This window comes from Castanea sativa, chromosome 3, assembly GCF_040712315.1.
Source record: "Castanea sativa cultivar Marrone di Chiusa Pesio chromosome 3, ASM4071231v1".
Classification (NCBI taxonomy): Eukaryota; Viridiplantae; Streptophyta; class Magnoliopsida; order Fagales; family Fagaceae; genus Castanea; species Castanea sativa.
In genome coordinates, this window is record NC_134015.1 from 17,083,053 (window position 1) to 17,095,679 (window position 12,627).

Genomic DNA, 12,627 nt, shown 5'->3' on the forward strand with positions numbered 1-12,627 from the left:
CCTTTTTCATATTCTCTACTTTATAATTCCTTTATTACATCCAATCATCTTTATTTTTTTAGAATCTATTATATCCCTTACTTGAATGCCCCGACATATCATGATTCTAGCTGGTACTTCTTTATTACTAAACTGTTGCCATTAAATTTGAACAGTTTCCTTAGATACTTAACAGATGATACGGAAAGTCGGATACCAGCAAGATTGCGCTTGCGGAACTAAATCAAATTTATTCAAGTAAGAGCTCTCGTTCTTTTTTATTTTGTTTATCTTTATTCTTTTTCCTGCATAGAACTTTCAAATGCAGATCGCAGCAAAATACTGTTAGAAAAATGTAACAGGATGTTCATATTGAACCTAGCAATACGTTTCTCTCTCTCTCTCTCTCTCTCTCTCTCTCTCTCTCTCTCATTTACTAATTTATTTTATTATTCAAGTAAAAATGGTAGTGGGCCTAGCACTACTTCATGAATCATGTGCTCCGAACCCCATCAAATGTTTGATACCAAAGATGTCTACTACGCAAGTGGTTGCCCACTTTAACTCCCTACTAGATTCTAATGCCTACGCGCTCATGGACCCATTTAACAAAAACCATTAATATGTACTCAACTGTTCTTTTGCTTCTTCTCATTTTTCCTTATAGACCCCAAGCACTATGTACATAGAGATGTGTCAATTCAGCTACAAAGCTTTTGACTTTTTATTTTTTATTCAATTATTGGGAATAGAAGTGTTTGAACCGTAGCGTTTCTTCGAGAAATATTAATAGAACTATCAAGACGTTTGGTGTTATTTTAGCCTACGTAGAAATGAAAGAAAAAAAAAATGTAATAAGGAATATTTTATGAAAAAATGAAATTCAAGTTGTTGGATTAAATTGACTATCAAGTGACTATTGGATATTTTGTATTCTTTGTATATCCAAGAAACTTGTAATACAAATTTGATCTCACGGGAAGACTGTTGTTTAATCCCATTTTGAAAGTGGAAAAGTGTTATTATCTATTTAGTGGTGAGAGAAAATAAGGTCCATGAAGTTATTCAGAAATCATGGTCCACCCAAGTGTCAAGCGAGAGTTGGGTCAACTAAGATAATAGGTGAGTAGAGGCGAGGCTCTTCGGGCTCTCTATTTAAAGTTGGTTTGACCAAGATGTTAGATGAGGGTCAGGAGAGATTATGCAAAAGAGAGGTGCTACGTCCACAACATTTTTACAACATTTTTACAACAAATCATAGGTGGTTAGTTGTTATTGGTTCAAATTTGAACCTAACACTAAGATTACTTTTTTGCCCCAACAATAACAACCAGTAACATCCTGCCACTTAGGATTTGTTGTAAAAATGTTGTGGACATATCATTTCTCTATGCGAAATAGCTATATTTGTAGTTTTTAAGACCAAAATTTGCACCACTTTGATACATAAACATTTGTTAATATTGGAAAATTGTTTTCAATTTTTTTAACTGATATAACAATTTAATTTCAAGATAACTTCTAATTTTCTCATAGAAACACTAAAACTCCCATGAAACTTCTTCAAAAAATTGCAATTTGTAGAACCCAATAGACTTAGATATATATATATCTTGAAGACAAATTTATAGTAACTCTTTATAGTAACTTGAATGTGAGGTAAATATTATCTAAGGAAAGAAATTTCATCATGCCACAAGCCGCATTAAAAATTCTTTTTGTTATTATTTTAATTTTCTTATGTCTTTCATTGATCATCCCATTGTTCTTGAAAAATAATGAGACTTAAAACTCGAGAAAAAAAAAAGGAAAAATTATTGTATCATTATGTGGAGGCATGCAAGACATCAATTAGAACCCAAGTCTCCTTGTTGAAAGACCAAAGGTTTCATCTTCCGGTATTGATGTATACATACTTTGGCAAAACAATATTTGGAAATAAATCCAAAAATTTTATTTGGTAATTTAAAACCTATCATATATATCAAGTTATCAACTTTATAGTCACTGCTTGGAACTTTTTACTCACACTCTAGGAATATGTATGATTCTTTAAATAAATTCTTCATTGGATTACATTTTCTTTTTATAATGTATATAGTTACAAATTTTCTAGATGACAACAAATAAAAAAATTTCTTGGTTATAAAATATTTAGATTTCAAGTTTAAAAATAATTATATTTAAAGAAAAAAAAAGAATATATGAACCGAATACCAAAATAACATCCTAGTTACCCAACTTTTGTGTCTGTGTTAAAATAAAGAGGAGCAAATAATTTTCAATGGTGGAATTTTTAAAAATTAATCCGATAAAAGTTATTGATTATTGTAACATTAACTAGAAATTACACCAATTGTGACTTAATTTGTGTATGTGTGTTCAATTTAATCAAATATCGTACTTTGAAACTCGTTCACAAAGGTATTATTATGTTTAGTTTGAATTGTTTAATTGTCAATCATAAACCTGAAAGTTGAGTTCTGCCTTTAACAAATACAAATATATTTTTCTTTAATTGAGCCCGTGCTGTTCATAGCTACTCAAATACTTTTAAGTGCGTTTTACATGTATCAAAATTAATCAAATTACAATTCAATTCGATTCAATCATGAATTCGATTCAAATGGATTGTTTGAAAGAAATAAAATAATAAGATACCCCCATATGGCATAGCAATTTTAGTTTATATATCATAGATAAGTTGGAAAAATGATTTTTCCCCTCTAATTATCTAAACTTTGAACTGCTTATACACAGAGAGATCAGCATTGACTACATGGGAAAAACTTGTTCAATGGATCCTGAAAAGGGCTTTCATGAAGTCCATATTGAGGACAACATAGAAGTAATACTTTGTAAACGTAAAATAGAATTATACAATGCTGTGGTTGAAGAACGTGAGGATTTCACAGTTGAGGCTGAAGTTCTTCGTGAGGTAACATCCACAAAGAACACCATTCTTCATGTTGCTGCAAAATCTGGAAACATGAAAATTGCGAAAAAGATTATCGATTTTGACCCATCACTCTTGCACGAGCGCAACTCGAAAGGCAACACTCCACTTCATATTGCCGCAAGTTTGGGGCATCTGGACATGACAAATTTTCTGTTGTCGCAACACCAACACATGACTGTACCGCTGTTGATGATTAAAAATGAAAACAATGAAACGGCATTGCATGATGCGGTACGAAATGGCCACAATGAGATTGTGAAGAAGCTAATTGAAAAATGTCCAAGCTTGACTTCATTACGCAATAAGGATGGAGAATCTCCTCTCTTCATAGCCGTGGATAGAGGGTTTTTCGATATTGCTACACATATCCTAGACATTGAAGAATGCCGTGAGTACAAGGGAAGTAAAGGCATGAATATCTTGCATGCTGCTGCCATTCGCATAGATAAAAGTGAGTCCCCTAATATGTTTAAGTTCATCAATTTTAATTTTGCTCATACGAGTTTTTATATATTTTAGAATATTTGTTTCACTATATTCTAAAATAATAAGTATAAATAAAACAAAAACAACAGCTACTTTTTTGTATATAAAAAACAGTCTAGAACATAAGTTTTTTTTTTTTTTTTTTTTTTTTTTTTTTTTTTGAAAGGAAAAAAAAAATACTCAGTTTACAATTATGAAAGAAAGAGAAGCATCTGTTACTGTTGAACATTTGGTTTTACTTGTGTCGTTGGAAACAATTTATCTAATTTCTTTTTTCCTGCTAAAAGTGTTATAGATATAAAACTGAAAACTATATAACATAAGCAGATTGATTTTTAGGGTAAAAGTACTGTAGCTTAAGAAAAAAAAACTCATGATAAGCAAAGATGTGAGAAAAATATAGTAGGAGCGTAGGACCACAAATAGTAGTTTTTTTACCTAACTACAGCTTTTTCGCCAAAAACAATACCGGGCCATGTGAGAAAAGAAGCTGCAAATAAAGCATATTTGCAGTGGCCAGTGGGACCAAAATTTAAGCAAAAAACCGAAACTACAAACTTATTGAAAATTCTTAGAGATAATTAGATACAGTTCATAAACGATCTGAAATATAGACTAGCCGGGTTCAAAAATAATTTGAAAGAAAGGCAATCTATCATGTGTTGTCTTATGGGTAGTGGAAGAAAATTACCAATATGTTTATCTATATTGACTCTTACACTGTTAATTATTCCTACTTCGTTATTTTAGTTAACTCAATATATTGGTAAAGAGTTGTCAAATAAAAATTTTGGGTTCAAATCCCGTCTAGATTATGAAGTTGAAATTGTATCTCTCTCTCTCTCTCTCTCTCTATATATATATATATATATTATGATTATTACTGTGGAGGAGTTAAATTTTTTCTAATTTTTTATGGGACCAGGAGGGTCCATTACTTGCTTTACTTTTCTCTAAAGTTCGGCAAGATTATATGTGTCTTGGAAATCTTGATACATTAAAATAAAATATGAGTTGGGTTCAGATTACGTTATTATGTTGTTTTAGCTAAGATCCGCTACTCTGGTTGTTTATTTTCTGTAGGCAATCTATTTAAACTTTGCACTCAAGAATTATTTACTTGGAAAGCTGTTGCCTCATTCCTAAGAGAAGTACATCATAATCTATATGCTATAAGAGATAGCTTCTATCAAACGAAGATCCCTAAAGAAATTTTGGACAAAAGAAGTAAACTCGATATCACAAAAAAAGGTAATCCATTTCCCTTTGGGATGCTATATATTTCTCTCTCTCTCTCTCTCTCTCTTTATATTTTTTCCTTAGATGAATTATACTATTTCTTATTGTTCTTTTTTTTTTCTTTTTTTATTTTAGAGTTTCAACATATGACATATGTTCCTGATGATAACTTTTTATTATTAGACTAAGATACCAATCGGTTTTTTATATAGGTGGGAATTAAACCCTAAATCTTTTATTCAACTATCAGACTTTACTAGATCTTTTAATATAATAATAATATTTTTCTTTCTTTTATCTATTTTTTTTCTTTTAAGAAGAATTCTAAATATGAATTTGATAATTATAGTAGTTAGACATAGGCATTTATTATCAAGGTATTTGTATATGCACATAAAATTTCAACATAATATGACTGTGAGGAGAAAATAAAAAGAGAATTTACTAATTAGGTTGTTCAACCTTGTGTCCTTCACAAGACAAGAGCCCAAGCAATTATATTTTCCAACTCGCTTTCTTGATAATACATTACAATAAAATCCATATTTATAATTGGGATTGTTCAATAAATTCAATGATAACTTTCTCTAACAATCGATCACTTGATTCACTATCAATGTTCTCTGGCTATCAATGTTTTAATTTGGTTTTCCAGGATAGATTTGCCACACAAAACAATTGTCTCTGCTCGAGAGATTTTAAACAAAAAATCTTACTCAATGCACTCTCTTGATAAGTTGAAATGTGTAATTAAAGAATGTAAAAATAAATAAATAAAAATATTACTCTATGTGGTCTCTCTCTCTCTCCAGATTTTATGGAAAAAGTTATAGACAAATTTCCAAAGGCAATTACGGAAGAGGATGACTTTGGCTGGACTCCTCTTCATTATGCTGCACACTTTGGCGAGGTAGAACTTGTGAAACTATTTTTGGACAGAGATATTTCCCTTGCTTACAAACAGAACAACGAAGGCATGTGTGCTCTTCACATTTCAGCCAAGAAAGGACATGTTGACGTAATGGGAATGTTCATTGAAAGATGTCCATATACTTGTCAATTGTTCGACAAAAGCCATAGGACAGCTCTTCATCTTGTAGCGGAAAGTGGACATACAAAAGCCCTTAAAGTTTTTTTCCAAAATAGGAAATTCGCTTTTCGTGATCTCATGAATGAGAAAGATGATGAAGGAAACACCCCTTTTCATATCGCTGCTGCAAATGGGCATTATGCACTATTAATGAGTCTGGCAGATGTTAGAAGAATGGGCGGTGCTGTGAACAAAAAAGGGGAGAGTATTCTCGACATTATTCAAGCAGATAGTCAACTGATGGAAGATGAAAAGGTAAGCCATGCAAATCTTAAAGTAGAATAGGCTTAAGATAGGGTGTGCTTAGATACCGCTTATTTGTTGAAAACTGAAAACTTATTACTAAAAACACTATAACAAAATAATTTTAAATGTGTGAATAGTATTGTGGGACTCAAAAATGCATTAGTATGTGCGTTTTTGTGTTTTTGGCTGGATCATATACAATGACATGGAATCCAGCCAAAAATGCAAACGCTAGAAACGCACCACTCACAGCTATCCAAACTCACGCATAATCTATGGATGGCAAATTATAAAACTTTACTCAAAGAAAGTGACATTCCTCTAGATTGCTTTTGTAAAGATTAATATGGTAATGATCGGTGAAAAATAAAATGAAATACTTAAAATAAGAATCACTCATGTACTCAAATGGGAAAATTACAATTTTAGGCATTAGGAAGTGACATTTCTCTCTAAATACTTGCAGAAGATAATCATGTCAAATTTGGAGAGACACAACGTTCTATGGAGTTTGGACACAATGGTTGACAGACAGACTATAAAAGTGAAGAATCCTAAGGCAGGAGGAACTGGTGCTGCCAATTCTTCAGAGGAAAATGGTAAGAAAGACAAAGAAGATGATAATATGAAAGCCAAAGAAGAAAAAAAAGATGACATCAAGGATTTGGCCAACTTCAATCTAGTGGTCGCCACAATCATTGCAACTGTAACTTTCGCAGCAGCCTTTCAAGTTCCTGGTGGAACTGGTGGTGACGGCTTGGCAAATTTAAGAGAAAAAGGCAGTTTTGTGAAATTTCTGATATATGACTCGTTGGCATTTGGGTTTTCAGCTGTCTCAATTTTTGCTAACTTTGCGTATCCGTTTTTAGCAAAAGTTACTCGTATCACATACCCAATAATGCTCTCCTTGGTATTAACTGAATTCTCCCTTATTTGTTTGGTCCTTGCCTTTATAGAAGGTACAAGATCAGTCTTGACTGAAAATTCATGGCTTCCTGAGGTCGTCTATGCCTTTCTTTTTCCCATTTCGTTTTTCTTAGTGAGACCAATTATCGTTAGGAAAACTTTCCTGTACTCATCCCGTAAACTACCGTGGTACCTTTGAGTTCAGTTCAGTCTTAGCTCAAGATTCCAACATTGATCCCCCAGTAGCTCTCCATGAGGTAGTAAGTAATCACATGTCATCAATTTCATCCTCAGTTCTAAGGGTTCGTAGTCGTAGCACCTTAATTTCCCCTTGTCTTATCTTCATTTCTGCAACCTATGTGGTATTTTTACCGAAACTACAGAGTCCTCTGGCAGTTTGTTTAATGATTTATGTATAAATTGCTTGTATCAAGGTTGAAACATGAAAGTACAACGCAATTTGGTCTATCGGCCTATACGGTTTTTCTGTCTCTTTGTACTTAATAATAGACAACAGTTTGGAATCTATGTAATAGTTGGTTCTTGGTTTGTAATGTTCCATACACAATTATGGTAGATTGTGATATGAAAGGAATGAATTGCGTTTGTGTTTTAAGACTTGTCCCGAACTGAAAGAGGACAACTTTTGTTGGATATCTAATATAAATTTTGTCACAAGCACCGAACTTTTCATCCAAAATTTTGTGAACCAAATAGATTTCTTTAAATCTTAACCATTCTTTGATAATTTAATGGTCTAAATTTTTCCATGTCAGCATTCTACTAACAATAATCTTAATTGTTTTGTTTGCAACATTGTTTTATTATTTTATGAATATTGTTAGTGGAATGCTGACATGGTAGAATCTAGACCATTAAATCATTAAAGTGTAGTTAAAATTTAAGAAAATCTATTGATAGAGTACCCTAGAAAATTTAGAAAATTTGAATCCATAATCCTAAAATTTTCTATGTCTAATACTTCTGCGTAACTTCACAAAAAATACACAATTTTCACATAATTAACATTAGCATTAACATTGCTTTTTTTTGGGTTTAAATATGTATGTTTTTTTACATTAAGGCTACACAATCAATATTTACTCTCCCTATCCTTTCTCTCTATCTCTCATAAAACCATCAACGAAAAACAGAACTTTCAAAACCCAATTGCATAGCATAGACCCAACCAGGTCCTTCTTGAACCAAGACACAGCCCGCATTCCAATGATCCCACCCAGTGATTCCAATCTCACGTGGCACAACTCCTTCCTAGCGTTAGCCAACAACTCCAAGGGCCATGCCTTGATATGGGCCCAAATTGGGGTTTAGAGTATCCAGGTTGGAGAATGAGGTTCAAATGGAGCTGTTGATAAATCAATAGTGCTGCTTGTTAGGCTTTGTGGAGCCTCGTTTATGTTTGATCCGGTTGACGACCCGAATAATGTTGCGTGGTTTTTAATGGGAGATTTTCTGAGGCTTAGTCCATTGTGAATTCGGTTTTTAGTAGAAAACGTGACTTTGTGATCAGGGTTTGTGTGAAGTCGGTTTTGGTGAGATAAATAGGTCTGTAGCCACAATTTGTATTTTGCTCTGATAATAGTGAAATCTCTGCAACTACGTGGACATAGGCAAATTGCCGAACCACGTAAATACTGTCTTGTGCGTGTGATTATTTTTTCTTTGGCATGTGTTTTCTCTATTTTTTGTTTCTCACAGGTTTAGGAATTCGTGAAAATTTCCTACAACTAGTATCAGAGCCTAGGGTTAGGTTTGAGTGGGAACAATGGCAGAGGAAGCAGGAAAGGTGTCTGGAATAGAAAAGTTCGATGGCACAGACTTCGCGTATTGGAGGATGCAGATTGAAGATTATCTCTACGGGAGGAAATTGCATCTGCCTTTTTTGGGGGCAAAACCTACGACTATGAAGGATGAGGAATGGGCTCTTCTTGACAGACAGGTACTGGGAGTTATCAGGTTAACACTGTCTAGGTCTGTTGCACACAATGTTGTGAAGGAGAAGACCACTGTAGATCTAATAAAGGCTTTGTCTAGTATGCACGAAATGCCGCCAGCAAACAACAAGGTGCATCTGATGAAGAAACTATTCAATCTGAAGATGGCAGAGAACGCATCAGTAGCACAACATTTGAATGAATTTAACACTATCACAAATCAATTGTCGTCTGTAGAAATTGATTTTGATGATGAGATCCGTGTACTGATCGTTTTAGCTTCTTTGCCAAACAATTGGGAGGCAATGAGGATGGCAGTAAGCAATTCCACAGGAAAAGAAAAGCTGAAGTACAACAACATACAAGATTTAATTCTGGCTGAGGAGATTCGCAGAAGAGATGTAGGTGAAACCTCAGGATTTAGTTCTGCCCTAAACCTTGAGACAAGAGGCAGAGGTAATGATAGAAATTCAAACCATGGCAGATCAAAATCCAGAAATTCTAACCGGAACAGAAGTAAATCTAGATCAGGCCAACAAGCACAATGCTGGAATTGTGGGAAAACAGGTCACTTTAGGAGGCAATGCAGAAATCCTAAGAAGAAGAATGAAGATGACTCTGCTAATGTTGTAATAGAAGAGGTATAGGATGCATTACTTCTTGCAGTAGACAGTCCACTTGATGATTGGGTTCTGGACTAAGGAGCTTCGTTTCATACCACTCCACACCGAGAAATCATACAGAATTATGTTGCAGATGATTTTGGTAAGGTGTATTTGGCTGATGGTTTAGTCTTGGATGTTGTGGGTATGGAAGACGTCCGAATATTGTTGACCAATGGGTCTGTTTGGTTACTGGAGAAGGTTCGACATATTCCTGACCTAAGGAGGAATCTAATTTCTGTTGGACAGCTTGATGATGAAGGGCATGCAATTCTATTTGTTGGTGGTACTTGGAAGGTTACAAAGGGAGCCAGAGTTATGGCTCGTGGAAAGAAGACTGGTACTTTATACATGACCTCAAGTCCAAGAGACACAATTGCAGTTGCTGAAGCAAACACTGACACAACTCTATGGCACCGTAGACTTGGTCACATAAGTGAGAAAGGGATGATGATGCTGCTGTCAAAGGGGAAACTACCAGAATTGAAGTCTGTTGATTTTGATATGTGTGAAACCTGCATCTTAGGAAAGCAGAAAAATGTGAGCTTCTTGAAAACTGGTAGGACACTGAAGGCTGAGAAATTAGAGTTAGTACACACTGATTTATGGGGGCCTTCTCTAGTTGCATCCCTTGGAAGTTCAAGGTACTACGTCACTTTCATTAATGACTCAAGCAGAAAGATATGAGTTTATTTTCTGAAAAATAAATCTGATACATTTGAAACTTTTAAGAAGTGGAAGGCTATGGTTGAGACAGAAACAGGTTTGAAAGTAAAATGTTTAAGGTCAGATAATGGAGGAGAGTACATAGATGGAGGGTTCAATGAATATTGTGCTGCATAAGGAATTAGGATAGAGAAGACCATTCTTAGGACACCATAGCAGAATGGTGTGGCTGAGCGCATGAACAGAACTCTCAATGAGCGTGCTAGGAGTATGAGGTTGCATGTTGGACTACTAAAAATTTTCTGGGCTGATGCTGTTAGCACTGCAGCTTACTTGATAAACCGAGGACCATCAGTTCCTATGGAGTTTAGACTTCCTGAGGAGGTTTGGAGCGGTAAAGAGGTAAAGTTTTCCCATTTAAAAGCTTTTGGTTGTGTTTCTTATGTTCATGTTGATTCTGATGCTCGTAGTAAACTTGATGCAAAGTCTAAAATATGTTTTTTCATTGGCTATAGTGATGAGAAATTTGGCTATAAGTTTTGGGATGAACAAAATAAGAAAATCATCAGAAGTAGAAATGTAATATTTAATGAGTAGGTTATGTATAAGGACAGGTCAATTGTAGTGTCAGATGTTACAGAGGTAGATCGAGATAAATCTGAGTTTGTAACTTAGATGAATTGACTGAAAGCACTGTCTAGAAAAGGGGTGAAGAAGATAAGGAGAATGTAGATTCACAAGTAGATCAGAGTACACCTGTAGCTGAAGTCTGCAGATCTTCCAGGACCATTAGACCTCCACAGCGTTATTCACCCGCTCTAAATTATCTCCTGTTAACTGATGGTGGTGAGCCAGAGTGTTATGATGAAGCATTGCAAGATGAGAATTCAAGCAAGTGGGAGTTAGCCATGAAGGATGAGATGGATTCCCTGTTGGGGAATCAGACATGGGAACTGACTGAATTGCCAGCAGGAAAGAAGGCTTTGCACAACAAGTGGGTATACAGAATAAAGAATAAGCATGATGGAAGCAAATGTTACAAGGCCAGATTAGTTGTTAAAGGGTTCAAGTAGAAGTAGGGCATTACACAGAGATATTTTCTCCAGTTGTGAAGATGTCAACAATTAGACTGGTACTGGGAACAGTGGCTGCAGAAAATTTACATCTTGAGCAATTAGATGTAAAGATAGCATTCCTTCATGGTGACTTGGAGGAAGACATTTACATGATTCAGCCAGAAGGGTTCATTGCTCAAGGAGAAGAGAATCTAGTCTGCAAACTGAGAAAGAGCTTGTATGGCCTAAAACAAGCTCCTAGACAGCGGTACAAGAAGTTTGACAGTTTTATACATAGAATTGGGTTTAAGAGATGTGAAGCTGATCACTGTTGCTATGTTAAATTTTTTGACAATTCTTACATCATTTTACTGTTGTATGTGGATGATATGCTCATTGTAGGGTCTAGCATTGAGGAGATTAATAATTTGAAGAAGAAATTGTCAAAACAATTTGCAATGAAGGATTTGGGAGCTGCAAAGCAAATCCTTGGTATGAGAATCATTAGAAACAAGGCTAATGGTACATTGAAGCTTTCACAGTCAGAATATGTGAAGAAAGTTCTCAGCAAATTCAACATGAATGAAGCTAAACCGGTGAGCACACCCTTGGGTAGTCATTTCAAACTTAGTAAGGAACAATCCCCAAAGACAGAAGAAGAAATGGACCATATGAGCAAGGTGCCCTATGCCTCAGCTATTGGCAGCTTGATGTATGCTATGGTGTGTACAAGGCCAGACATTGCACATGCAGTGAGAGTTGTGAGCAGATTCATGAGTAAGCTAGGAAAGCAGCATTGGGAGGCAGTCAAGTGGATTCTGAGATATTTGAGGAGTTCATCAGATACATGTCTTTACTTCACAGGTGTAAATTTGAAACTGCAGGGTTATGTAAATGCTGATTTTGTCGGTGATATTGATAGTAGAAAGAGTACTACTGGGTTTGTATTTACTCTGGGTGGTACAACTATATCTTGGGCCTCAAATTTGTAAAAGATTGTTACTTTGTCTACTACAGAAGCTGAGTATGTTGCAGCAACTGAAGCTGGAAAGGAGATGATTTGGCTACATGGTTTCTTGGATGAATTAGGTAAGAAGCAAGAGATGGGCATACTACATAATGACAGTCAGAGTGCAATTTTTCTTGCTAAGAATTCAGCTTTTCATTCAAAGTCGAAGCATATACAAACAAAATACGATTTTATCCGATACCTTGTTGAAGATAAGCTGATAATACTTGAGAAGATTTGTGGATCTAAGAACCCGGTAGACATGTTGACTAAGGGTGTTACTATTGAGAAGCTGAAGTTGTGTGCAGCTTCAGTTGGCTTTCTAACTTAAGGACAGGAGGATGAGTTGCAGGGATGAGGGATTATGTTTGAAAG

General features: G+C 34.9%; 2 protein-coding genes across 2 annotated transcripts; both read left to right on the forward strand.

The window, feature by feature from the left end:
• The first annotated feature begins 2,758 nt into the window (after positions 1-2,758).
• Positions 2,759-5,323, forward strand: LOC142628608 (uncharacterized). The gene is made up of 3 exons (XM_075802669.1): positions 2,759-3,389; positions 4,508-4,675; positions 5,319-5,323. Exons 1-3 carry the CDS (start codon positions 2,759-2,761, stop codon positions 5,321-5,323), a joined length of 804 nt encoding a protein of 267 aa, XP_075658784.1.
• Positions 5,324-5,480: 157 nt separating this feature from the next.
• On the forward strand, positions 5,481-7,459 carry LOC142628609 (uncharacterized). Its single transcript, XM_075802670.1, has 2 exons — positions 5,481-6,008; positions 6,466-7,459. Exons 1-2 carry the CDS (start codon positions 5,481-5,483, stop codon positions 7,102-7,104), a joined length of 1,167 nt encoding a protein of 388 aa, XP_075658785.1. The 3' UTR covers positions 7,105-7,459.
• The last annotated feature ends 5,168 nt before the right edge of the window (positions 7,460-12,627 follow it).